The sequence below is a fragment of the Temnothorax americanus genome, unplaced genomic scaffold, assembly GCF_048541705.1.
Source record: "Temnothorax americanus isolate GAGA-0224 unplaced genomic scaffold, ASM4854170v1 Scaffold3, whole genome shotgun sequence".
NCBI classification, from domain to species: domain Eukaryota; kingdom Metazoa; phylum Arthropoda; class Insecta; order Hymenoptera; family Formicidae; genus Temnothorax; species Temnothorax americanus.
In genome coordinates, this window is record NW_027509442.1 from 1,492,601 (window position 1) to 1,520,004 (window position 27,404).

Genomic DNA, 27,404 nt, shown 5'->3' on the forward strand with positions numbered 1-27,404 from the left:
AAACGGAGAACAAGATGCAGCTGTTTCGGATTATGAATTGCAAAACTTTCAGCGTCGCTTCGCATGACTTCGTGTCCGATTAACGACGGAACCTAGAAGTTTCACCGTGAAATTTCATACTATTAGAGAACGTCTTCTCTTTCTATCTTACTAATTCTTTGACAAACTGTTATTGGCTGTTCGGTCATGCCGAAACTTCTTTTTTCTCTTACGGGGCTCTTTGATGATAGCCTGAGCTCGTCGATCGTAATGTCGTAAAAGCAAAATAAAAGAAAAGCAAATTCAGTGTTATGAAAAAAAAATCGTTGTACCCTTTTAGGCATTTAAAGCAACATTAGTACAGGGTATTTAGATGTTCGATCATCTTTTTGCTGAAGCAATTTCCAAAAATAACTTTGCATACTTAATGCCTATGACAATTCTAGAATGCTTTCTACTTCATAAATATTTCAATTTACAAATATGTTACATAAATTTAGAAAACGTTTAGCATTATTTATGAAGAAGAGAAAATAACAGTAGTCTATTGCGTTTTCTACGCAAGGATACACATTGAAAGATAAAGAAATTAAACTATGTGTATTGTAATGGATAATTTGCTTGTTCAAGCGATACGATTCGGAATACTTTATACACACTTTATAAAAAGAGATTATTTACACAGTCTGTTTCCGTTACGTTTCATATATAATCTTTGAGAAACACGTTGCATATTTAACATTCTTAATATAGTATGCTATTCCTACAATTTCTTTAAAATATTAACATGTATAACTTTTTCGTAAACAAATATTTTATTTATACATTTTAATATACTATATAAAAATTTATACTTTTAATATGATAAAAATATATACTTACAATATAAAAAATTTATATTTAATATATTAAGATATGATATATAATATGTGAATAAGCATGATCAGTATAATTTTTATGATTTTCGTCAGTGAAATAGTTTTCCATCACAAATAGAGGAAGTTTCAATCTGTAATATTATACTGACTTAACACTCTATCGGTCGCGAGAAGTTATGCCAATGATCGTATGTATCTTTCAGATACATACCATATTCTAATTAAACTATTACCATATTCGAATTGATTAAACTACCTTTTTATTTTTTAATATCCATCTGATCATGGAAACCGTGCAAAACCATAATTTAAAAGAAAAGGATATATGGACAGAGATTCAACTGCTTATTGTTTAGCTACAGTGCTATCTCAAAGTTAGAAACTGTATCTCACAGATACTGCGACCGATGGAATGTTACATTTCATTTTCTCAATAGAACAATTTCAAGAATAAATTTTAAAAATGATGCAAGTCTGCGCATCTATGAAAGGAAGACATCGACCGTCTTAATCGGTTTTCTCTTTTGTCTGACAGACTTTTCTTTGATATATTGCATTTATATTATATATTTCTTTAAAAAGAATATATATATATATATATATATATATATATATATATATACACACAAGATGTTCCGTCATGGAACATCTCTATTTGCTTACAATGATCATCCAAACATGCTGGTAATATTTGTTGGTTTCATGACGGAACATCCTGTATATCAATACGTGTCTATGCTTAATATGCACGAGCATTGTTATATCACTGTGTTTTATCCTACCCATGTAATATTTATATTCTGCTATGTGCCTAACATTCCCTTTGACTATAAAAGCAAAAGCATATTTCTGTATAAATGTGCCAGTCAGATATAAAATAACACTCTCGCACATTTTAAGTCACTTTTGTGCCAACATCTCGTTTCGCGACATTTGCTAACATTTTATATTGATTTCTGGTTGTTCCTGAGTTATATTATATTATTAATCGTGAATAAAATTCATAAAAGTTAATGTAGTCCCCCAGTAACTTCAATAGATGCTCCATTTACATACGAACTCTTATCAGAAGCTAAAAATGCGATAACTTCTGCCACTTCTTGTGGCTTTCCAATTCTTTGCAACGGTATTTTTTTCATCAATAATTCTTTAACTTTATCAGGTACAGTTATAATGATAGGAGTATCTATAAAACCAGGCAGTACTACGTTCACCCGAATCCCAAATCTGTAGAAAATATATTTATCTTGTGTGTGTGTTAAGAAATATTTTAAATAAAGTAGTCGATATATATCTAATACATACTGTCCCAACTCCATGGAAGCGCTCTTTGTCATAGCTATCACTCCAGCTTTTGACGCGCTGTAGTTGCTTTGCCCAATATTCCCAAGTTTACCAATAATTGAACTGATGTTGATAATCGAGGAGTTTTTGGTTGCATTTGCAGCTATCATTGCTTTAACAGCAGTTTGCATAACTAGAAAAGTACCTTTTAAATTGACATTGATTACATCGTCAAAGTTACTGTTGCTGAGTTTCACTAAAAAGTTATCCCGCGCAATGCCCGCTGAATTAACAATGATGGTAGGTGGTTTTGAAAATTTCTTTAAGACATGATCAAATGCTGTCTCGATACTCTTTTGATCAGTGACCTCAATGTTCAATGCAACATGTCCAGCACCTGTAATAGTAAGAGCGTACTAATAAATATTGAATCAATAATGTAACAAACAGTTATAGAGTAAAATAGAGTAAAATATAATTCATAGAATTGCTGAAGATTGTAAAATAAAATTGATATAATTTTAGTTAATTAAGATTTTAGTGTTACAAATACAATAATAATAATTCTGATATATTGACTTCAATCTTGGATATTAGTGTTACAAATGCAATAATAATAATTCTGATATATTGATTTCAAAATCTTGGATAAAGATATTAATTAATAGAATCAAATGGACCTTCCAAAGTGGCTACAGTTTCCGCAGCAGTTTTAACATTTTGATCGGTTGCGACAACGTTAGCACCTTCTCGGGCAAAAACTCGACATACTTCTCTTCCGATACCGCTTCCAGCGCCTAAAACGTGATTGAGAAAGTCAAGATTGTGCCACAGATTTCAAGATTACATCTACTTGTGTCATCTACACATAAATTATGAATTATATGTTACATTTTATATTTTGCGCGCTATTTCTATCTATCGTAAATCTCAACACAGCGCATGCTCATCATCGGTAAACAGATATTCCAACCTCTAAATACGTCATTTTCAACGCTTAATTACTGGTCTTACCGTGACAAGTGCCGATTTTTGTTTTTTAAACTTTCGTTTTTACACGAAAAGACCAGATAAATATAGTTTCATCAAAATATAAAGCATGGAACCTAAACACTTAACACATCAATTCTTTTCTTTAGATGGTCTGGTGGTACTCTCAATCATGAATCAAACCAGGTTCGGTTCGATACGGCACGTTATTAATATATAAATACTCAAGAATATATTATATAAAAATATAATTGTTAATGCTGAACATTTTTCGCGTCTGTCAAAGCGATATATGTATTTGTATCTAATTCTTGCTACGTAATGATTGCTCAGCATTAACAGTCGCTTGAAAAATGCAAAATCTATATGTATTTGTATAATGTAATTCTTGCTATGTTAACAGTTGCTCAGCACTGACAATTACATTTTCATATAATATAATATAATGAAATTTAAACCGAATAGTTATTTAAGGAAAACTGTTATAATCTAAAGTTTGGTAATTTAATTATTTAAGGCCCAGTTCAACAGTGGCCTCCTTTCTAACCTCTGAGGTTAGAAAGAGACGGAGAGTGAAAGTTAACTACTAGTTAAGCTGACTGGCCACTGTTGAACTGGGCCTAAATTATAAGTCTAATAGTATAAAAAAAAGGCTCCTAATAATTAAGTTATCGACCTATAAAAAAGAACGGTTACGAACCAGTAACTAATGCTAATTTTCCAGCTATGAGCTTCGACATATCGTAATAGCTGCGATTTTGAAAAAATTAACGTAACCAAACGATCAACACTGTCCGAGTATGAAGTAGCATTTAAGTTACATTTACACGAACAATAAGTGATAAACAAAGAAAAGAAAAATAGACTTAAGGCGGTATCCATGGTTCAATCTTATGCGGGGTCTACGATGCGAGTCGTGGATCGTGAGTCGTAGGAAATAGACCAATCACATGAAATTTGAAGAGAATAATCGACCGTTGTGATTGGTCAATTCTTACGACTCACGACGTCACGACTTTACGACTCGCATTGTAGCCCATGTAAATTTGGCTAAATGTGTATGGTGTAATAATAAATAATTAATTAAAATTAAACGAATGACTCACAAACACTTTTGCACTTCAAAAGTCTTCATACGCGAAATACCAACGTTTTCATATAGAGATTCTTTAAAAAGACGTTTATTTCCGGCCAAGTATATACATATACGAATCATATGACATGCGTATTATATATTATTATACGTATATTTGCGTATACCACATACCACTCTTGTTCTCAAGAATTTTTTCCAATTTATTGTTCGATCGTTTCGATCCCACAACACTTGAATGAAACAATATCTGTGGAATAGAAAGCCTTCGATTCGGTAAGGAGATATTTCACATGTGCTTTGATTGTAAAAACAATAGAAGCAAGATTAGAAAATTTGGTATAAATATTAGTTTAACCCTCTCATCACCTCAGATTTTTGTGAAAATATAATAATATATAATCAATTGATAGTGTTTTGTGTGTAAAACAAGGTTTGAAAAGTGAAAGATAAGCTCGAAAAAACGTAAAAAAAAGTTACAATGCATTAAGAGTGACATTCTTTTAGGTTAGGAAATCTCATATCAACCAAAATAGTCCGCGCTACAAGCGTATACGCTCCATTCGATCGATGAAATGACTGCAGCTGTGTATATGCATGTATGAGGTGCAACGTACGGACATATGTATGTAAATACAGCGTGATACAGCGTCTCAAGATCTCATTCGATCTCAGATCTCATTTAAGACGATCTTGAATATGCAAGAGCGAAGTATGACTACCGGCGCCTCATCTCAGCGGTAATACAGAGATTTCTTGTGTAAATATCACTTTTTAATATACTTTTAACGTACTCACATTCTTTAAATCTTTGCTCGACGTATAAAATAAATAAATATTTAGTTTAGGGAATTCATCTAAGATTTTGGTAAAAAGTACACTTATTTGATTGCGTTTTTATATATAATAATGAAAATTAAAAAAACAAAATTCATCGCTTGTAACTCGGGAATTAGAACGCTGAAATATTTGAGATATTTTAAGGTTAGGATACATCTGTCATTGTATGATATGAGCATGTGCTAAGCATTGTGCGTTAAAAGAAATAGTGCACGAAATACAAAATGTATGTAACATAATAACGTGGTTGAGCACAAAAAGCAGGGAATAATAGGATGGACCTCGCTTTGCGTGAAAAATTGGAAACCCATGTGGAGTCGTACGATGCTACATGCAAGCATTGAGTGATGTGAGATGAACGTTGCTTCGCGTGGAAAGTTGAAACCCATGTGGAATGTATACAGTAATAAGTTCATTTGCATTGGAAGTAAGTACTGATCATAGCGAAACAAGATCTACGATCTATCATTGTACAGTTCCACGTGGAACCGATACATGGGTTTCCTCCAACTTTTCACTCGAAGCAAGAGGCCTGCTTGTTTTAGCTGAACTACTTGCACGGTTCATCTTCCCTCTTTTCCTTTTTCACATTGGAGAGAAAAAGAGAAAGGATGAACTGTGTGCGAGAAATTCAGCTAAATTGTATATTATATATCATATTTTGTGTGCCATTTTTCTATCCTATAGCACGTATTTAGCACCGTTCACTCGTTATTGAAATCTCGGGTACTCGCAACTCGTGCGTTCGCGTAAAAAAGTCACGGTGTGGTTTCGCTTTGCGTGTACTTGGCGCGAGACACTACTCACACTACCGTGTCTCTTGATAGTTGTATCACTTTGTTTTGTCACGGATTTTATCATCTTTAAACGCATGAACTTTAATTTCTGCTTTTAAAATCACGAGCGACAATTTTTGTTTTCTAAACTTTTGTTTTTACATTAAAACACATCGATTGAATATATTAGTGTATTTTCGAGTCTTGAAATTAAATTTCTTGTGGTAAAAACAAATCGTTTCTATTGAAGTAATATATTATCTATTTCTGGAAAGAGAAATATATATGATAGTCTTGAAATGAGATCTTTCTTGATTTATCGTATTTTTTTTTTTTTTAATTTTATAGTCGTTATCTTGCACGCTTGACGAAAGATTTGATTTTTTTAAGAAGTTGTAGCAGTAATTAGGAGACCGCTGTCATGTTTAGTCATTTTATCCATAAATTTGTCAAGCATTGCTAAAGAAAATTATCTACTACGGCGAGAGAAAATATTGTCAGAGATTGTACTGTCAGAAAATAATTTAGCTTCGCACAGTAATTCTGTTGACTTCTCATTTAATTCAATCCCGGCTAAAAGTTGGCAGTCTTTTTTTCTCACAATCAGTGAATCGGTTAATTAAGGCATTTTTCTAAATTGAGTATCTTTTTCAGGTAGACTTTCCAACATGATTTATTCGTTTGAATGCCGAATAACCAAATTGTATTTTATTTCATTGGAGTGGATCCGATGTGACATAAATTTGCTCTGTAATTGAGCAAACCAAAGTTTATAGTGCTTGTACCGAAAGGTGAGAAGAATTTATATATTGAAATTTATTAGAATTAAAGAAAGGCAGGAAGTTTGAATATGAAGAGATTTTATTTCGTCATTTAATTACCTCATAAGTCAAACTAAAGGCAAAAATGAGAATTTATTTTAGAGAAAGAAATAAATGGATACAATTCTCCGTTCAGATGTTATTTACTGCTATATTTGAGATATATTATAGAATTTGCAATACAAAACTTATAAAAAAATATAAGATATATATGGCTAAACTAGAAATGTAACAAATTGCTTCTTTAGAAGTTACGGAATCTTGGCAAAACGCTAGGCATTCGAAATTTTCGATTTTGTTTTCAATGACAGAAAACTTCTATAATTTTATGTTACAACTTAATTTTCTATATTTCAAATATAGTCGTAAATAACATCTAAACGAAGAACTTCATTTCTTTGCCTGAAATAAATTCGCAAATTTTATTTTTAATTACTATGTAAACTCTCCCCTTAATCTGTTGTGCCAATAGATATTGGCACTGATATTTGATGTTTGCCAGTGCGGTGTTCAATTATTGAAAGTAATTGTGAATCTCTTTGTTTTAGAGTAAGGCTGATCAAACGCCGACGTCTGGAGTCTTGTTTTATGATATCTTCGAAGGGCAATGTTTTAATAAAAATTAGTGAAAATTCAATGGAGGTTCTATAGCTGTTGAACAAGACAATTTGCAACACTTTCAAAATTCCTTTTTGATTGCTCGGATTAACTCACTCTCCGAAAGATTTTCAACACTGTGCAGTGTGTTAATTCGTCTACGGTCTCGAATACGGTATCGCCGAAAGGAGAATTCGTCGAATGCTTTCGGATCACTTGTGATGTTAAATCATGTGCAAGTCACATCGAGCTACCGCTTGTATATTATATCGGGGTTATCAATTGCTTCGTAATGCATTTTGAAGAATTCGAGATTTAAGTATTTGGTAGTTTATAATAACAGATTGAAAACACAAAGATACTGGGTCAATGTACAAAGAATGAATGTAAAACTGAAATAGTTATAAACAAAATTACAATCGTGGTAAAAGAATTTGTGAAAAATATGATAGATTGATAATAATAACTTGTATTGATTTTGTTTGTCGGGTACATTGACTCTGGTTTTCGAGTATTCTTCAATTGTCAGCCCTGAGTATACGCATTTGGGGAGGGAGGTATATGTAGTTCAACCAATGGAGGAGCGACCTTCCGTTGCCTCGGCGATAGTGCCACAAGCCTCTGACGTCAAAGCGTACTTCTAGTGACGTCAGAGAACGCGCTACGTGAACGGGCAAGTGTGTTTACGGAAAAATTGAACTTGAACCTGCCCGTGAACTTGAATTTGCAGTGCGGTTTAGTGCTCGAATCGTTGCTGATCGAATGGGTGGTCGGGATAATCAGCAGTGGCAACGATACCGCCAATTCTCTTTGTCAAACGCGGCCGACAGCCAAAAGTCATGAAATGCTATGACGACGTAACAAGATCTAAATTTAAACGCTTCATCGATCGGGTGCGCGTCAAGATGCACGGCGAAGCGTTAAACCTGCGAGGGAACAACAATCGGGGCTGTGCTGTGGACTAATCGTAGATTACTGGTACATGAACTTTTAACGCGTTCCGCTGCGCTCATCTCGGATATTCCGTGGACTTCGTACAAATGGAGCCATATATCGTCCGATCAATCGGGATGGTTAACATTCGCTGGCGGAAATTTTTGCATTGGCGATTCTCGAGTGATTATTGTGTTTTTCGCTAATTCTCGTGTCAATTTCAATATTTTGGACAACAAAGGGAGAAGGTGGAATGGAAGGGCGAAGGGGAAAGGGAGAAGAAGTGTGGGCACATGAAGAGGTCAAGGTGACAAGTAGGAGGGGGGGATCATATTGCGAAGGTCCCCAGCAGCACCGGCGCACCACTGACCTTTAAAATCTGCGTATTGCTCGTTCCTGCCACAGTTTGGTTTTGAACCTTTTAGAAATCAGTTTGCTTCACACACACGCAATCCAATCAGATCCGCCAACGAGTTTCAAGCAAAAGATAAAGGGTAAGAAAAAAAAGGGGTTATATATATGTTTTATTTTTTATTTTTTATTTTATTTATATATTATATAAATCAATATATTGTATCATGTAATGTGGTTGATGGTTGCAAAAGAAAACAGTTAAGCTTGTAGATGACAAATATTTTGGTCAACAAAAGAATGTAACTACATGTCGCATATCGTTGTGTGATTACAGAAATTCGACGCAGCACGTGCAACCTATGACAAGAAGTACATCGAAGAAGAGTGTCAACATATGCGTGGCGAGACGACAACGGTACAGTGAAAAGCAAAGTGCGGGCAAACGAGAACAGAAAAGAAAGTGGGAAATTAGAAGATTAGTTAAAGAACTATTGTGAGCAAAATAGAGGCATTTAGAGCTCTCTTAAGAGGAGTGTGTGGGTGCTTTCAAGATAACGACAATGAAAATAGAAAGTTCTCCTCAAACAGACAATCCTCAGTCAGGTTTTGCACGAATGTATCCACTAAGGTGCCTCAACGTATGGCAGCAAAGACCCAGAATGCTACCCAAGATGAAAATAAGATGACGGAGCCTTATAAATTTGATGACAGTCTAGAAATTGCAGAGGTGGCTGCATCAACATCGACAGCTTCGTCATTTAAATTGAAAATGTGGCGCAGAGAGTCCGAAATTACTTGGACGGTAGTCCAAGATGCGACTACCATGACCGATTCTGACGACTTCGAAGAATTGGAAATCTTACAGATGACAGTCGCATCAACGTCAGCCGCAAGCCATCTGTTGCACAAAGAAATCCAAGATGCTGTTCAAGACGATGAGATGATCAAACCCAATGGACACGATGACAGTAGAGCCGATCGTAGACAGTCGATCGTGGAGCCAGCAACTCCATCAGAGCTAGCAGTTCCATCAACATCAACATCAACGGCAAGCCATTCGACTTCGTATCAATCTCTTCTTCTACAAAAAAAATCCTTGAAATTTGAGATAGATAACATAGGAAAAGTTATGTCTTGTTGCGCAACTGCTGTCAAACGCTGGTTATCTGTTATAGATGATAAACCATTCCCAGAGAAAGAATACCTACAGGAATATATGGAAGGAACGGATAAACTACACGAATTACAATGCAAAGAAATGGAACTTGAAGATAAACAAGAAAAAATACTGGAAATGGAGAAATTAAAAAAATTAAAAAAGACGAGTAAAGAAACTAAAAAAAGTTCTACTATACTACTGGTACACCTCCCAAACAATCAACATACCACTGTAAAAATAACGAAAGGACTTACTTTGAGGCAAGCAGTGGCCAAACCTATGCAACGTCGGCAATTAATTCTGGAAGACTGTGCAGCTTACATTAGACATCGCATAACATATTTTATTTCTTGGGATACGGATATTTCAACTTTGCAATGCAATGAAGTATTTGTGGAAACTTTAGAACAAATTCCTGTTCCAGTTTTCTTATCACATCATTTCGTGGGCAATACATTTTTATTAGGTTACTGTCATTTTTGCGAAAAAGGTGTCCTGTATGGATTGTATTGCAAAGCGTGCAATAGAAAATTTCATACAAAATGTGTAACTTATGCCTCTAGACTCTGTGAACATGTAAAAAGGCGAAAAGCTTATTATGAAAGATTATTAGCTAATAATCCAACTACAGGAATTGTCCAAGTTCGTGCGAGACCAGTACCCGTACCTTCGGTCTCTCGGAGAGATATTTCCAGAAGAATAGGAACTTCGGCTAAATCGAATGCTCTTAAAGTGGATAAGAGCACCCAAGTCATAACAAAAAAGCGAAATGCAAAATATGGAAGATACGGTCGACAGAGAAGACACAAGAAGAAATCAATTAATCAAGATAATCCATGTGTCGATGATACAGGATCCAATGATTCCGAGGAAGATAGTATCTTCAGCCAAGATTCTGTAAGAGATTGGAAAGTTATGGCTGAAGATGTTTCGTTCGAGGATGAAATTGGGGAGGGAACTTATGGAACAGTTTATAAGGCTGACTGGCATGGACCTGTAGCAATAAAAAAACTTAAAATTAAGGTTCCCACACAGGAGCAGATAGAAATGTTCAGAAATGAAGTGAATGTTTTACGTAAAGTTCGGCATCAACGTATATTGTCATTTATGGGTTGTATTTGCAAGCCTTATCTTGCGATAATTACACAATTGTGCGAGGGACAATCTCTGTATCAGCGCTTGCACGTTGAAGAAGACCCAATTGAGATGATTACAATTGTAATTATTTGCAGACAAACGTCAGAAGGTATGGACTATTTACATGCGCGAAACATCCTTCATCGAGATTTGAAGAGTCGCAATATATTTTTTCACAATGGGCTTCATGTGAAGATCGGTGACTTTGGACTCGCGGTGATGAGAAGTAACAAGAAACACCCGGACACAAATGACGACGTCGACGACGACGATCATGATGACGACGACAACACTAAAGGGGTTAAAAAGAAAGAAAAGGATATAAAGGATCACGAAAAACAGCTAGCTGGTTCCATTCCTTGGATGGCTCCTGAAGTCCTGAGAATGAGAGAGAATGAAAATCCCTATAGTTTTCAAAGTGATGTTTATTCATTTGGCGTAGTGATGTATGAATTATTTGCCCGTGACATACCGTATGTCGGCATAGGGGCCCAGATACAATGTATTATATATAACGTAGGACGTGGCTGCTTGTCACCCAATTTGACTAAACTGCGTTCCGATACACCTAAAAAACTCAAAGACCTTTTAATACAGTGCATCGCGTTTGAGAGAGAAAAACGACCGTTGTTTCCCTGCATCTTGAGGCGAACGTATGCCGCTTTCAAATTTACACCGAAGATAAGAAGAACAACTTCCTTACCAAGTAAGACCGACGAGTTGGCAGATACTTATATTGAGAGAGCTGATGATGTTCAAGACTTTCTCACATCTGACGCTGACGATTACAAAGACGATGACGCTAACATTAATGCAAATACAAACGCTAGCGCTAGTGTTGAAGATGTCTTCAATGACTTTTAAGATTGACAACAAACAGTGGACTAGCTAGAATTGGAACAAGAATTGTGACATGTTTCTTACCTTAATCATAAATAATATGTTTACAGTGGGGAACAAAAGTATCGAGTTAAGATGTAATGAGCGAAACTGCACACACACCAAGCTTTTCCCTTTACATAGTCTCGGTCCCTTCAGCGATTTGGTCAGTTGGTCGACCGCTAGGGGAAAGAGAGAAGTTCTTATCACGAGTGCAATTTAAACTCACTATCAGAGAAGGGTAACTTTTTTGCTCCAATAGTGCGAGTCCTACTGCGCCTTCTCCTTTAGTGATAGGTCGATTAGGAAAGGGAGAAACTAAGTGTAAATACAGTTCAATCTCACTATCTCAGAGTTAGAAAGAGAAGGTAAGCTTATATATCAGAGATTCCTTTTTCTTTCTACAGCAGGTATATGTGAATAAGAGCATTCAGTGCAGAAAGCAGCTTAGTGAGCTTAGTGAGATTCTCTAATATGATTGGTTTATACGTATAGATCCAACGAGGAACTAAAGGCAAGAACTAATATTAAAGAATCACTGAGCGCTTACTATGAGCTGCTTTTTCCGCTGAATGCACCCGTTGAAATGCGCAGTCGGTTCTTCTTATAGGTTTAGTAACACAGTTTTGCTAATAAACGCATTTTTAAAGAGAAAAAGTCCGTAAAGAAATAATCTTTGTAAAAAAGGAGTATATATATGTTATGTTATGTATCTGTATATAATATGTGATGTAGCGTCTATTGATTTTATAAGCTCTATGAACAGGGATCTGGATCGAACCACATCTTAAATCAATTACCATATTTATAAATTTTTTTTGCTGAGTTTTTATTCGTAAAACTTATTCATGGATTCTGATTATTTCCAAATTTGTTATTCAATGTTCGGCATCTTTTAATTAAATTACTGGTTCGTCTTATATTAGTCTACGATAAATTGAAAATCGAGTTGGTGTTATTTAACTTATCCAAAAACGGCTGTATAAACATTTATATCGATAATAAGTGAAACTTGACCAATATATGAATACTACGAGTAAATGGAGAGACGTGTGCCATTTTTGACATATATAAAATATATAGTAATCGAATTGAAATATTTCGATCTAGATCTCTGCTTAGGAATAATGTAAAACTGTAAGTTACAAGAAAGAAACGACATTGTAAGTCGTGTTTGGCCGTTAACTTATCTACGAGATATTTTTCCAAGGGCCAAAGTGATTTTTATATATCTACTTTCATTTTATCTCAAATATATACTCACATTTCATTCTTCTTTCATTTCTCAAGGGTGTGTAGTATACATATTCATTGGCAAGCAGAGCAGTTTGATCTGGTAATATTAGTACAACGATTAGTGTTCCGGCCGGTGTTCTGTTCTGCTTTCCGAATATGAATGGCCTAAGATACCTATATTTGTTGTGAGTAGCAAGTGTATTAGAATGTATGTATTAAAATTTAATAAGATGATTAATTACATGTATTTCGTAAAACTTTTTATGGAATTTTTATCATAAACCTTGCGTCTCTAAATTTAACTCAAATATCGCGTCACCAGTTTAAATCTATAGGCTTCATTATTCAAACCAAACAACGAGAAAAGAAAATAGATATTGTCCAGTCGACACAGCAGAGCATCAGTTACGTTATATATGTTATAATTTCGACTCAACAATGTAAATAAATGCGAAATTATAACAGAGATGTAATATAACTGATCTGCTCTTGTGTCGACGGGGTGGGTGTGTGTGTATGGACTTATATGTGGATTTTTATAATGTCATTTAATCGATGTTAAATAATATTTCAAACAAATGTGCTTTCTTGTATTACAACAGCATTTGAATCTTTACGATGTAAAATGTAAAAATTTTTAATGCAAATTTGTAATACGCGAGATAGCATGAATTTAGGATCGGTCTGAAATACAATGTAATTGTTAATTAGCATTGGAAAATGTCGCTGTGTCATATTTTAAATTTCACTCATTCCACTAGAAAAGAATGAAAACATAAACATGGATTTAAAAAATATATTTTTATATAAATATATATATATATACATATATATATATATATATATATATATATATATATATGTGTATATACGTTATAAAAGAAGATAAAAAGTAAGAAATATATTTATTTATATACGTGTATACATAAAAAAAGAACAAAATGATATGTTGGTCAAGGTGGAGTAAGCTTGGACGGTAAAGACTACTGGGTAAAATAGTTCAGTTAAATCTCGTAGCCTTTTTTTCTCTTAGAAAGTTATTTTACCTTATTCATGTATATGTATGGATGTGTATGAATGTATACACATATATGTAAAAAAATATAAAATACATTACTCTGTATTATTTGTATAATGAATGTGAAATTGTTTCTCTACAGCGATTCCAGCTTCGGTTTTCCTTAGACCTTATACGCCTCGTCTAACTTCGTTGGATCAGTAAATATTATATGTTATATACATTTTTATATAATTTTAGTTGAGTTTCTTCATCAACTCGTCATTATTGTTCGACATTTCTCTTATTTTATATATTTGTGTGGAATATAAATTTTGTATTTTTTTTTTAGTTTTAAAATCAGTTATAATTCAGTTTTACATTTATACATATAATGAAACATACAAACGTGGTGTAAAATCTTTAATTTTTATTATAGGAAATATAATTTCATAAAAATAACAATGAGAATTTTAATAGGAGTATATTTTGAATAATACAATATTAGATTTTTCAAAAGTCTCTATAGATACGCATTCCTAAAAGATTTTTTTTCCCCAAATCCTGCTTCAACACTGAGTACCATTGTTACCTGCTGTCACCCATTTGTGAGTGACGGTCTTATTTACCTAATTAAGAATAATTTTACTAACAAATAAATATTTAAGACATTAAAGAAATTAATAATATCGCTTTTATTAAAACATTTAAAAAAGCAATAAAATGTTAAAATAATATCTATATATTACACTTTTAAATGCCGAAATCAGCTTGGCGCAGTCTTGGCACTCAAAAGAGTATTAACAAGACGTTTGGCGGTAAGCGTGAAGAATCGAGAGAATTCGACATATATGGAGGACAGGAGGAGTTTTCAAAACGTTTTCTTTTCATGGCGGTAAGCCATCCTCCCCTGGAACAGGTGCACGATGCACGTGGAGCCGCCGAGGAGAGGAGCGTGGCGGGTGGCGTCACCTGTCGACAATTGCGTGCAAGATGGCCGCGTCTGTCAAAAGTATGTTGCACTGACAGGAGCGAAAACGCCACGGGATACATTGCATAAATACAAAGTGAAAACAGGTTCGTATCCGACGCGTCGGCACGAGCCTCGATGCGACTGGAATTTTTGCACGTCTCCGAGGATAATAAAGCCAACTGTGCGCGTCTCTGGGCGTGGCACGGCACGATTCGCTCTCCCATAGCAATTCCGGATTCCGGTTGTAATCCTACTTTTTAATTCTTTTCTCGTCGTGAGTTTTCTGTGAAACTATGCGCGATGTGTCGTTGGGTTATTTAATTCGGATTATTTCATGCTTGTATATGTGTTATCACGAGCGCTGCGAACTTCGTGAGGTTATGTTACAGAGACCGAAGTCGAGAGCGCATACGAAAGCGTTTGAATATTACGTTGTTTATATACATATATTTCTTATGTGCTTTGGCATGGTTTAGTATCCGAATATTCGGCCATATTCGGGCAATATTTATTATTAAATATATTTAGAAATATGTGCGGATGCCCTGTCTGATTTGATATTCAGAGAACGCGTTGTTATCGAGTTGAACTCGTAAATCAATTCCGCTGTAGATAATTACTGAATCACTAAGTCTGAGAAACTGGTAGTATTACTCATAGTAATCTAATTATTTTATCTATTGCAATAAAATGAATAGTAATAAAAAGGCAAGAATATATAACGTTACAATTTATTGTAATGTTTTAAACAAATTCAGTCATACAAACTATAATTTTTTGTGTACAGATGCAGACGGTTTATGTTTATACGATCATAGATAATAGTAAATGAAGCTGAAAATAAGGATGTCGCAACGAAAGTAAAGAAATTTGGGACTGTCTTTAATACAAGTATGGAAAAGAGAGGCAGTGCGGAACTTCTAGGTGCCGAACAAAGCAATTCGAAGAATGCCAGTTCAGATTCTCTCAACTCAGACAGCAAGAGCAGTTCGCTTAACTCGAAAATGGGTCAGGAATTGGTACGAAGCAGAGCTTATTTGATTAAGATTGTGATCGGTAATACCCAGCATGTTACTGTACATTGAAATATCTTGAGTAAATCTATAAATTTCTTTAGGAGAGTTGGGAAAAAGCTTCAAAAAGTTTTTCTTCAAGCTCCACTTCAACAGATAATAACATAGTCTCTGCTCTAGAGGCTAAAAAAGATAATCAAGTAAAAGTGAGTTTGTAGCAAATGCTTAAGCATAGCGGTTTTTATTTTTGTTTACACATTAATTGTGACACTTTTCGTTGGTACACACACAAATATTCAATGATAGTCAATAAATATTAAAATATGCATTTTTGTTGAAATACCATGTATTTCTGTTGTGTAAAACATTTTCCTATTATTTCACTTTTACTTTTGCAACACGTTTACTGCTGTTGCCGTTTATTCTGTTGAAGTTGTAGAAAACAGGAAAACTTTCTTTTTATCACAAAATTCATCATTACGCAATATTTTTACTGGTTATTTATAACGGCATTTATACTGCTATTTTGATTAGAATTTGACTGGAGGAGATACGGGACCACCGCTGCTGAATGGAGAACGGGTGCAAGGCATTGCGCACGAAGTTACCTATTTGTGTCCTTACTCGGGACCTGCCAGAGGGATCCTTAGTGTTACGAACTACAAGCTTCATTTTCGTAGTATAGATCGAGAAACACCTTACGTCGTTGAAGTGCCGTTGGGGGTCGTTAGTCGGATTGAAAAAGTCGGCGGCGCGTCGAGCAGAGGAGAAAATTCTTATGGAATCGAGGTGTTTTGTAAGGATATGAGGAATCTCAGATTTGCTCATAAGCAGGAGAACCATTCCAGACGAGATGTATTCGAAAAACTACAACAGTATTCTTTTCCATTATCTCACAAGTTACCTCTCTTTGCCTTTGAATACTCTGAAACCTTTTCTGAAAATGGTTGGAACGTTTACGAACCTATTGCAGAATTAAAGAGGATGGTATGTTTCTCAAGAAACATATTTTAAAACTCAAAAGTACTGAAACATTATGATGACTTGTTTAAAACTTGATTTAGCTTTTTGTTAATTTTCAGGGTGTAAACAACGATATGTGGAAAATATCCAAAATCAATGACACATATTCGTTATGCGACAGTTATCCAGCTGTCTGGGCGGTACCTGCCGCAGCGATCGACGAGGATCTTCAAGCGTCCGCATCTTTTAGGAGTAGAGGCAGACTTCCGGTCCTCTCGTGGATTCATCCTGAAAGCCAAGCGACGATAACTCGTTGCGCTCAGCCGTTAGTAGGCGTCGGGGGCAAACGAAGTCGCGAGGACGAGAGGTATGTCCAGCTGATAATGGACGCTAACGCACAAAGTCATAAACTCTTTATTATGGACGCGCGGCCGATGCCAAACGCGATAGCGAACAAAGCGAAAGGCGGTGGATACGAAAGCGAAGACGCTTATCAGAATGCGGAATTGGTCTTTCTCGATATTCACAATATACATGTTATGAGAGAAAGTCTCAGGAAGTTAAAAGGTATCGAATTTGTGGTATTTACTAATATAAAGTTTTCTTTTAGTCTATATATACTTTGTTTCAGAGTTATGTTTCCCCACAATTGACGAGGCTCGCTGGCTATCAGGCATAGAATCAACGATGTGGCTTAAGCATATCAAATGTGTTCTCGCTGGGGCTGTGAGAATTGTGGACAAGGTCGAAAATCACAAGACTTCAGTTCTAGTTCACTGTTCCGACGGTTGGGACCGAACAGCACAGGTAAATGGCACTTAATTCTAATTGATTAGTTTTATTCTTAAGAAGCTTTTCTATCCTGATTGTTTTGATAAAGAAATGTGTTTTTGAGAATGGATTGAATGAAAAATATATTTTTTGCGTATTTAGATTGAAAATTTTTCTTTACTCTCTATAACTTTTTATAAAATTATATAAATAAATATATTTTTAACATTCAAATTTTAAAAGTTATTCTTAAAAATACATTTTCTTAACGAACATTCCAGCTGGGAAAATTCAATAAATTGTAACGATGCAAATCATCTGTATTGATCGATTTTGACCAGTACAGTACCGACAAGTATATACGGACCGAAAGAGGAAACATTACAATATTTCTTACATGTATACATCGTTATTGTCTTTTTTAGCTTACAGCTCTCGCAATGTTAATGTTAGATCCGTACTATAGAACAGTCAAGGGATTTGAGGTTCTAGTAGAAAAAGAGTGGCTTAGCTTCGGACATAAATTTCAACAGGTACATCAAATTTTCTTTAAGTTTCTACGATGTTTTGTATTCTTAATCATAAGAGAAATAGAACCATTATGAGATATACAATCAAATTTTTGTTTTATATTATTGTTATAGTTGTTATAATTAAAAATAGTTTTTTTTTTAGAGGATAGGCCACGGTGATGAACACCACAGCGATGCAGATAGATCGCCGGTATTTTTACAATTTATCGATTGCGTTTGGCAAATAATGCGGCAATTCCCTAATGCTTTCGAATTCAACGAACATTTTTTAATTACTATTCTCGATCATCTTTACTCTTGCAGATTTGGAACGTTCTTGTTCAGCAGGTACTTATTTGTATGGGCAATTTGGTTTACATTTCTGTGTACACGAGTTATATAATAAAATTTACAGCGAACGCGAGAGAGTGCAGGAGCAAGTGAAGCAAAGAACAGTCTCCCTCTGGTCGTATACCAATAGTCAATTACCTCTTTATCTCAATCCTCTTTACCGGTCCGGTACAAACTATCAACTCATCCTAATGCCAGTTGCTAGTATGCGGTACATCAAACCGTGGAAAAGTCTGTATTGTAGATGGAACCCCAGTATGCGGCAACAGGTATGTGAAAATATCTAATAAGATTGTCACGTTAAATAGTTTATGAGTATTTTCGTCGAAATACCTGTTTTTGTCTGCTTCAAGGATCCTGTTTATCAAAGAACAAGGGAGCTTCTAGTCTTGAAAGAGCAGCTTGAAAAGCAGCTGGAGGAAGGTAGACGCGAACAGGCCTCACGTGCGAATCGATCCGTTACCTCGCCGGCGCCACCCAGAATACATTCCCCAGTTCATATATAGCGGGGAACTTTGATCGTCTGATAATTTGTAGTTTTGTAAATGAGCTGTAAACTCTTGATCTACTCTTTCGAGCCAGATACAAGATATTTTGACTGAATTCTGCTGGTGGATGCTATGTATAATATGCCTACTTGATAAAACGAATCTAGATTCGTGCGCATTCTTGCGTTTCAATGAATTAATCGCACATGAAACATTCCTTCCGTATAATTTATATCGCAAATTATATCCAGCTTATCTCTAAATTTCATCAAAATCGAATACGGTTTCGCACAAATGGTATATAAAAGAATATAAAAGCAAAAATCGATTTTATTTCATTTGGTTTTAATAACAATTACGATATTACAGTGTTTTCATCGCAATCACGTGTGCGAAATTATAATCTTATGTCCTTTATATTTTTTCCTGCTGCGAGACTGGATGAACGACCGCATTAGTAAGATATACGGTGATTCTGCCATTAAGGACAATACATAAGCACAGATGTAACTAATCATCATGTGTCCCATGACCATGGCGCTCTAAAAACGAAAATTGGGACAATAAGCGTATTTTTTTCGGTCGATGTTGGAGTTTTTCGGAATGTTCGTGTACTTACCATGGACAGAAACTCTAAATGAGCGGATGTTTCATTATGCAAGCGAATCGAATTTATGATAAAAGGATTTAAAAGGTAAGCACAGTACGTGAGTCTGCTAAGGGGAATCCAGATTTTGCATGTTAATAGTTCCTTAACGATGCCTGTAATAAAGTCAAGCGTTTGATAACAAGAATAATTTTTTTTTCTAAAATATAACATTATTTTTATTTGTTTTGCTATTACAAAAATACTTTTAAAAAGAGATTAAATAGAATGTAAGTTACGAATAGTGTATTACATTTTATTTACGTTGATATGATATAATATATTTATCTATATATTATTCTATAAAATTAACTAACCTCCGTGCTTAGTAGAGCACACTATTACAATCCATGCTATACCTATAGCCCAAACTGTTCTGCTTAATGCAACGTAAATAGCAGTAGACAGAACGGATATCTGTCGCTTGTAAAGGCCGAATAATACGAAAATTTTACAAACGCTACCGAGGCTCCAGTATATAATTAAAGCGTTCTGAAATTTATATTTAAAATGTTATAGCGTATAAAAATAATTTGAATTTGAGTTAAATAATTCTTTTATACATTTACATGATTTCCTATTACTATAATATCGTATTTTAACTTACAGGTGATCAATTAGTACACACAAATAGCAAAAACTTTTTTGACAGAATTATTAAGTAATAACAAGCAAATAAAACCTTGTGCTTGCAGATATAGGTGTGTGATTAAGTAAATCGGTTATTTTTAACGAAGCTATTTTTTTAGAAATTATTCTAGCATTGTTAATTTGTGTGATAGACATTTTAAATCCACGCTTTAAATCATTAGAAATGACAATTTTTAATTGACATCTCTAAATATTACACAGTAGTCTACGTATTTCATTGCTCCAACGAGATTGCTTACGTTTTTATCCAATTTTCTTATCTAAAAGTACAAGTAATACTCTACCCTTGTCAAGACTATTTTTTTGTTTAGTCTTGTTATAATGTAACCTGTGATCATTCCAATAATATAAGGACCAATTCGGTGCCATGGTGGATAGTATAAGACATCTATAAGTCTGTACTGTTCGTCCAAGCTGTAATAACACAAAGGACGGTCATTTATCTAATTAATCTCACGATCAATAAGATGATGTAACTTACGTCGGGACATATTCGTAAATGTATGAGATATAGCCGCTTAGCGTAATCGAGCCTATTAGAAGTGCACTTAACAAAGCAACAGCCGTATAGAAATATCTGAAAAAAATTCGTAGCTTATATTTATTTTTTCAGATAATATGCGCGAGAATTGTGTAACATTCCGTTCGTCAATGATCATCTAACTTACACAGTCGACAGAATTAAGAGCGCCAGACCGATTGTAAAGAATTGCATATCGCTGGCTAGGTACCAACTCCAGGTCATGCACTACAAAAGGAAATAGAAATTTCAATAGGTAATTCAGGATAAGGAATCTCTCACACGTTTTCGAGCGTGTCAAATTGATATTGTAATTAAATTGACGTTCGTACCATCGAATTATGACCAAACAGATTATTTATGTATAAGAGATTCCTCCACCAATATTTTGGGCAAATTTCGTGCGATCTCTCCTCAATGTAGAATTGCGAGATCTTGTCGTACCAAGCCGTGTTTAATTGCAATATTCCTATCATCATCATGTAAGGCGGTGTCAATCTTAAAACGAATTTTTAGAATTAACTTTTTAATAAACGTGAAAAGGGCATTCACACATACACACTATTGTCTAGCTTGCCGTTGAATTGAATTTTTTAAATCGTATTTTCTTATTCCGCTCATTAGTGTACCCAGTGATGCTGTCGCGCTATCTGACAGCGTCGTCTTTGTTCATTGTCCGCGCGAATCAAGATAACGGAGAAACGTACCGGATAAATCTTCTCATTACGCCGTAAAAGAACTCCTTTAACATCTCCCTCCAATTAATTGGCTTATTTTGTTCTATGTCCGTTTTATTCTTCAGATATAAGTAGGCCAATAAAAATCCGCTTAAAAAAAAATAGGTATCGACCGATATGGTCGCGTTGCTTATCACTTGAATGGGGATACCCTCAGCGAATCTCAAAGCCCACACTTTATTGTCTACGTACATGAAACGATATTACGTGCATGCAAATTTATAGTTACGCCAGTATTACGTAAATAATTAATTCTAAAATTTTTGTGTTTCGAGACACTTACCGAAATAGTCCCTCGTGTAAAATATGGTGTGGGCTATGATTATCCAAATCATGCTCAGAAACCGTAAACCATGAATAACGGGTATCGCGTCGGCGTCCAATTCCGTGCGAAGTATTATTTTCGTATTTGTGTAAATAGAGAAACACATTAGTACGTTCCCGATTCTATTTTTCTCACGTGGATCCGACGAATCTGTCATTTCCGCGTTTTTTCCTAAATCACAACTCAGAATCTTTAGCATCTACATTGACGTAAAAATCACGAAAGATACTTGTCGACAGAGAAAATTAAATATTGAAAAATAAATTAAATATTTGTTCCTAAAACACATAGGAACGAATAATGCATAATAAGAGATAAGGGAGGGAAAAATATCTTTTTGTGGAATTTTATTGAAATAATATTTACTTCAAATTATAGTTAAATAATTTCAATGCGCAGAGAGCATAAAATTATTTTTTTGGAATACGGTGAAAGATTACAATATACGTCATACTTCGACAGTAGACTATATCAACTATATATATATATATATAGTCGAAGATGCTTAAGAAGCTTTAGACAATATACTTACTAACGGCAATTTTACTCTTTGCTTTTAAATATTTTTGATATATGAATATATCGTATATTGTGCCGCTTATCATCATGATAAAGGTAAGCACTAAAACAACACTGAAACCATAAAATTAATATATGCAGGTATCTCTTCCATTGCTTCCTCAGGCTTTCGGAAGGTACATGAAAATTTGACGTACATATATGATTGCTTTAACTATAATGTTAATTTTTGTTGTTTTTGCGTTTTTTGACGTACCATATGAAAAGTATCCCACCACTCAGTAGCCATTGATGATCGTCCTTCAAGTCTTTTACCTGGATCAGGCTGAGATCCAAGGAATAAAGATCATTGATTAAGAGAACTCTGTCACGAAATATTGTTTCCAAAATGAAGCTTACATTATTCACGGAGCAGGACGCGGGTAAGCAGAGGCCGAGTGTAATAAGATCCTAAAAACAACCTGTTATGTAGCATATATTTTAATATATCTTAATATCAGGCACAATGCCAACAATCGTTAATATTTTGAAAATTTTTTATAATTTTACGTTAAAAAATTTGAACATTTGTCCATCAGCGAGATTTCGTCAAAAAAGATCACACACGTGCTCGAAAAAGTCTATTTTGCATGCGTATGCCAATTTTATTGTAACTTTTTTTTTAAATAATTTATTATATGCCATATATGTATATGACTAACAAGTTGCGTTTAACGTGTTTAGGCCCAATAATGTTTTTAATAACGTTAGCAACAAAATAATTTTAATTTCCTCGCATTAATTTTAAAGCAATAAGATTTATCTAGATTGTAATATGCAAGAAATATAGAAATATAGAAATGTGCGATTTTTAGGATTGGTTAACATATATTATTGCTGCACAACTTGACCAAAAATGAAAATTAAAAAGTCTACGGTGATTTGAGACGCGATATATTCTAATTAATTAATCTTACGAAGAACTTACTTCGTTTTTTATACCGCCACCGTGGTATTGAAAAGTACCGTTGTGTCTGAGATGAGCAACGAAGTAATTCAATTCGAAAGGAGGGATTTCATCCCGTGGATCGCGATAGCGCGTGTTATTTAATATAAGCCGCTTTGCGATCTCGAAGGGAGTCCTGTTTATTATATCGCTGCACTGACTGCGACTGCCCAGCCAAAAATTATTTCCATAAAGGAAACCCGATTTCGGGCCGCCGCTAGAATCCAATGCTTGAGAAGATAAAAATACACAATTAAATTGTTATTCACGCAAAAATATTGAATAGCATTTCTCATTCAATTTTGTTTAATCACTGAGACTTTCATTAATTGCTGAAGGCAGGTTCGATAATTGCGAAAGACAACTTTTATAGATATCTTGTTCAGATTTCTCCATGTTTTTTAACTCCTTAATTTAATCATGTCGCGATTTGCTTTATTGTAGTTTCAATTATTATTACGTAACATAATTATATATCCCGATGTGTTATTATTATTATGCACTTCACAAAAGGAAAACTATTAAGAACAATGAGATATCGTAATTGAATTTATTGTTTGAAATAAGAATTATTTTACTTGGTCAATTCACAATTCTACATAAGGATACATCAATTATATACCGCATATATATAATTTACAAAATCCTTTAATTGTGAAATATTTTTGTTAATTAAAGTAATACTAATTACGAGAAGAATGACATTTTTATCAACGTTTCGTGATTGTTTGTATTTAATTTTCATTCAAATCGCTTCTGTTATAAATAAACATGATAGCATTGAAAAATATTCGGAACTCGAGCCACGCACGAAGATGTGTATTGGATACGTTGTGTACCCAAGAGAGTGTGCATACTCTTTATGACGTACAGCTATATATAACGTGTGTTCTCTATAACGTTACAGGCACACCGCGATACGCGGAGCGTGCTAGAATCCGCGAGATGCAAGATCCTCGAAATGAAATGAGAGAAAATCGTGCGATGTTGACCGCGTAACAGACGCTTTTCCCTTGCACATGCGGCTGAGAAACTTGTTCCTTGTGTAACGCGGAAGAAAGTTGATTCGGTTAAGTGTTCTAAACTCTAAACGAAAGTTACGCGTATACGACACAATCGCGGCGGTAATAAATGTTGCATAATGTGTGTATAAACGAATTACGTTCGGAATGCAGCTCACACGCCCCGAACAGCTTGTTCTTTAATCGAGAGGAAAAAGAACATTAGACGAGTGATGTAATAAGCGCCACTTTTCAAGCTTGTAATTTTAATAATAAACGATCTACCTTATTGCGTCATATTTTAAGGCTGCATTTTAAGGCTGCATTTTAAGGAAGCTGAAGAATGATAGCGCAGAAAGGTCGACATAAAGCTTACGTTTTTGTATCGACTCTACTTAGTCGGATCTCATTTCAAGACCGTCTTAAGTAATATTTTAAGATGCTAATACGGCTCTGTAGAATTGGTTAAAAAAATGATATCTTAATATTGTACTTAAGACGATCTTAAATATAAGAACTGACTATGAATACTGGCCTAAGGGAAATACTGGGCTAAGGTTTTGATCAAACTCTTCATCTCTTTCTAACTATCTCTTTCTGAAGGTGCGTGTCCACCTGCGAGTAAGAACTCTCGAGAGCAAAAAGAGAGAAAGAGAAAGAGACTCTCGAGAGTATCTCTCTCTCTCTCTTTCTTTTTGCTCTCGAGAGTTCTTACTCTCAGGTGGAGACGCACCATAACCTCAGGAAAGAGACGAAGAGCGAGTTTAATCGAAGGTTGCAGTTAATCGAGACGTTGGTGAAACTATCTATAAATTATAATTTAAAAACCCGTTTAAAATCATCCCGGAAGTGGATCATCTTTTTGCTGAGCCTTTTAAGTCGATGAACTCGATCAACTGAATTTATCGCTTGAAATTAAAGAATTAGTTTACTTAGTTAATTCACATTCTACGGGGATGCATCAATTATATACCGTATGTAATTTACAAAATCTTTAATTATATGATGTCTCTGAGGATTAAATCAATAGCTTTATAGATATGAAACACTGAAATAATTTGACTCTTTATTATTATAGATACCTTTTATTTATAAGTGCACTTTTATAAACATCGCGAGAAAAATTAATTATTTTAATCTCTCAATTATTTTACAAACGTAGAAAGAGCCACAGAACTCTTAACTCAGCCACGCAATTCAACAACATGCACGCATCAAAGAAACAATTCAATATAAAACAAACGCGAGAGATTATTTTAGCTTTTCAGACTTTGCATTCGATTTATCGATACGATATTATGATTAAGAATGGATTTTACTCACTCTTCAAGCCCCATAGTATACGTTGATCGACAGCGTTTTGAAAATCTCGTAGTTCTATCCCACATGTCGCCGAACCGAGAAGACCGGCTCTCGTGGCGATAGCATAAGCGGGCAGTAAATGTATACCGTTTTCGTTAGATCCGTGAAATTGTGCAGATACGCAGAATAACACGGCGAAATTGCAAATGTAAAAACAAAAAAGCCGCTGACGCGACATAATGCATGTTTTAGCACTCGACAGTCACAGTCACAGTCACTTTTGTTTTCTCGTTATTCGAAATTGTGGCGAATACCGATACCGAATCGTGAAATCAATTTCGGAGATACGACGGAGTGAAAATGGGTTTTGCTCGTGTAACAAATTTCGTTAATGTGCTGATCCAAGATCATTCTCTTCGCAGAGATAAAGGGGCCACGTTTAGCCTGACGAATCGTATATTAAAGAAAGCTCTGTTTATTAACTTTGTCCGCGCAAACGTTAAAGTTTTGTCAGCGGATATTTTTTGATTTGCACAGTGGAGATTAATATTGATCAGCCAGATTCGACGACCGCGACCAGACTGGTCTATATAGGGAGAAGTTAATGGTGGATTTGCAGTGGAAAGCGAAACGTCCTCCCCGTCAACTTTTTCGATGTCGTTACGGAGCCCCACCACGTTATTGTGTACATTTGATCATCGAGTATGCTCTGGCATCCGATGAATATCCATCCATCCAATCTTAAAAATGGCATGTTAACTGAGTGAATTTTATTTGTACCGAAAAATTGAGGCCTTTTTTCCGCGATGCTGATTGGTTGTCTGGATTTTTCACTCGTATCGCTTCTGTTTGTATTTGTAATGAAAAAGCTAAATGGCGCGCGCATAGCGCGCGCTTGTAATGTTCCAGTAACGTATAAAGAATCGTATAAGAAAATAATCTTATAAGAAGGCAATAAAATGTGAATTTATAAATTTTTATATAGTTTCTGTGCGAAATTAGAAACTATTTTTAAAATTGTATTTTCTTCTTCTGTTTTGACCTGTCTATTTGAATTTTCACAAATTACAAATTTTTCCACCCAGTTAAGTAGTAAATGCCGCAGTTGAAAAACACAAAAAATAAATTTTCTTTTATTTTTCATCCAGGATTTAGTTATGAACTGTCAATATGTCAAGAATAGAAATAAACAAAAGCGTATCTAATATTTTAACTGAAAAAAAGAATGATTAGATTGACAATTTATCTCAGAACGTAAAGACCTGGAATATATTAGGAAAATGTGACATTTAAAATAGAAGTGAACTGCGCGCATAATATCGTATTTCAGTTTACTTTTAAAAAAATTGTGTAAACCCGAAAAATGTCAGACATTTTTTTGCAATAACTCGGCGAATGTTGATAAAAAATGAATGATTAACCCCTCAGCTAAAAAATGAGAGGTTAGTCATTCATTTTTTATCAACATTCGCCGAGTTATTGCAAAAAAAAAAAAAAATTTTGGTTCCCTCAAAAAATAAAATTTTCGCGGTTTTTTGCATTTATCTCGTTTCGATTAATAGATAGCACTTTTTTGCTCCTGAGAGAGTTGTAGGGCTTGAAAAAACGAAGAAAATGAGAGGTGACTCGTTCCGATTCGTCAAAAATTGGTTCTCTCTCCCCCCCCTCAAAAAGCTCTGGGTCTGATGATACGA

At 34.6% G+C, this 27,404-nt stretch overlaps 4 protein-coding genes across 17 annotated transcripts; 2 read left to right on the forward strand and 2 right to left on the reverse strand.

The window, feature by feature from the left end:
• Positions 1 to 1,455: 1,455 nt before the first annotated feature.
• Positions 1,456 to 3,991, reverse strand: LOC143900637 ((3R)-3-hydroxyacyl-CoA dehydrogenase). The gene is made up of 4 exons (XM_077412239.1): positions 3,832 to 3,991; positions 2,822 to 2,938; positions 2,163 to 2,538; positions 1,456 to 2,084 (listed from the first exon to the last, which is right to left on the reverse strand). Exons 1-4 carry the CDS (start codon positions 3,869 to 3,871, stop codon positions 1,868 to 1,870), a joined length of 750 nt encoding a protein of 249 aa, XP_077268365.1. The 5' UTR covers positions 3,872 to 3,991; the 3' UTR covers positions 1,456 to 1,867.
• A 289-nt stretch (positions 3,992 to 4,280) lies between these two features.
• Positions 4,281 to 14,095, forward strand: Raf (serine/threonine kinase raf oncogene). Of its 10 annotated transcripts, none has more exons than XM_077412189.1 (6): positions 4,281 to 4,500; positions 4,732 to 4,830; positions 4,900 to 4,984; positions 6,495 to 6,631; positions 7,210 to 8,685; positions 8,880 to 14,095. In XM_077412189.1, the coding sequence occupies exon 6, from the start codon at positions 9,186 to 9,188 to the stop codon at positions 11,703 to 11,705; it is 2,520 nt and encodes an 839-aa protein (XP_077268315.1). In that variant the 5' UTR covers positions 4,281 to 4,500; positions 4,732 to 4,830; positions 4,900 to 4,984; positions 6,495 to 6,631; positions 7,210 to 8,685; positions 8,880 to 9,185; the 3' UTR covers positions 11,706 to 14,095. The 10 variants fall into 10 exon arrangements, with proteins under 10 accessions (XP_077268315.1, XP_077268319.1, XP_077268317.1 ...); XM_077412193.1 differs by having other exon boundaries at positions 6,499 to 6,631; XM_077412191.1 differs by having other exon boundaries at positions 4,900 to 4,964.
• A 786-nt stretch (positions 14,096 to 14,881) lies between these two features.
• Mtm (phosphatidylinositol-3-phosphate phosphatase) lies at positions 14,882 to 19,198 on the forward strand. Of its 5 annotated transcripts, none has more exons than XM_077412202.1 (10): positions 14,882 to 15,030; positions 15,714 to 15,945; positions 16,044 to 16,145; positions 16,474 to 16,926; positions 17,004 to 17,469; positions 17,534 to 17,709; positions 18,099 to 18,206; positions 18,349 to 18,533; positions 18,601 to 18,805; positions 18,890 to 19,198. In XM_077412202.1, exons 2-10 carry the CDS (start codon positions 15,820 to 15,822, stop codon positions 19,040 to 19,042), a joined length of 1,974 nt encoding a protein of 657 aa, XP_077268328.1. In that variant the 5' UTR covers positions 14,882 to 15,030; positions 15,714 to 15,819; the 3' UTR covers positions 19,043 to 19,198. The 5 variants fall into 5 exon arrangements, with proteins under 5 accessions (XP_077268328.1, XP_077268331.1, XP_077268333.1 ...); XM_077412205.1 differs by having other exon boundaries at positions 17,022 to 17,469; XM_077412204.1 differs by having other exon boundaries at positions 14,929 to 15,030; positions 15,745 to 15,945.
• A 209-nt stretch (positions 19,199 to 19,407) lies between these two features.
• On the reverse strand, positions 19,408 to 27,137 carry LOC143900625 (nose resistant to fluoxetine protein 6). Its single transcript, XM_077412200.1, has 13 exons — positions 25,732 to 27,137; positions 23,390 to 23,637; positions 22,679 to 22,872; positions 22,436 to 22,536; positions 21,862 to 22,074; positions 21,549 to 21,762; positions 21,174 to 21,339; positions 20,990 to 21,069; positions 20,803 to 20,898; positions 20,606 to 20,735; positions 19,988 to 20,162; positions 19,644 to 19,786; positions 19,408 to 19,566 (listed from the first exon to the last, which is right to left on the reverse strand). Exons 1-13 carry the CDS (start codon positions 25,946 to 25,948, stop codon positions 19,408 to 19,410), a joined length of 2,136 nt encoding a protein of 711 aa, XP_077268326.1. The 5' UTR covers positions 25,949 to 27,137.
• Between the last annotated feature and the right edge of the window lie 267 nt (positions 27,138 to 27,404).

Bases quoted from the DNA above. Each gene is read 5' to 3' on its own strand.
- LOC143900637 (XM_077412239.1), bottom strand. From the start codon at position 3,871: ATGTCGAAGCTCATAGCTGGAAAATTAGCATTAGTTACTG. The intron at 2,939-3,831 runs GTTCGTAACCGT...ATCACGTTTTAG, and splicing joins AAAATTAGCATTAGTTACTG to GCGCTGGAAGCGGTATCGGA. The intron at 2,085-2,162 runs GTATGTATTAGA...TATTTTCTACAG, and splicing joins GCTTCCATGGAGTTGGGACA to ATTTGGGATTCGGGTGAACG.
- Mtm (XM_077412202.1), top strand. From the start codon at position 15,820: ATGGAAAAGAGAGGCAGTGCGGAACTTCTAGGTGCCGAACAAAGCAAT. The intron at 16,146-16,473 runs GTGAGTTTGTAG...TATTTTGATTAG, and splicing joins AAAAAGATAATCAAGTAAAA to AATTTGACTGGAGGAGATAC. The intron at 17,470-17,533 runs GTATCGAATTTG...ACTTTGTTTCAG, and splicing joins AAGTCTCAGGAAGTTAAAAG to AGTTATGTTTCCCCACAATT.
- Raf (XM_077412185.1), top strand. From the start codon at position 9,186: ATGGCAGCAAAGACCCAGAATGCTACCCAAGATGAAAATAAGATGACG.
- LOC143900625 (XM_077412200.1), bottom strand. From the start codon at position 25,948: ATGTCGCGTCAGCGGCTTTTTTGTTTTTACATTTGCAATTTCGCCGTG. The intron at 23,638-25,731 runs GTGAGTAAAATC...TATCTTCTCAAG, and splicing joins TATACTATGGGGCTTGAAGA to CATTGGATTCTAGCGGCGGC. The intron at 19,567-19,643 runs GTAAGTACACGA...TTTCGTTTTTAG, and splicing joins ATTTAGAGTTTCTGTCCATG to AGCGCCATGGTCATGGGACA.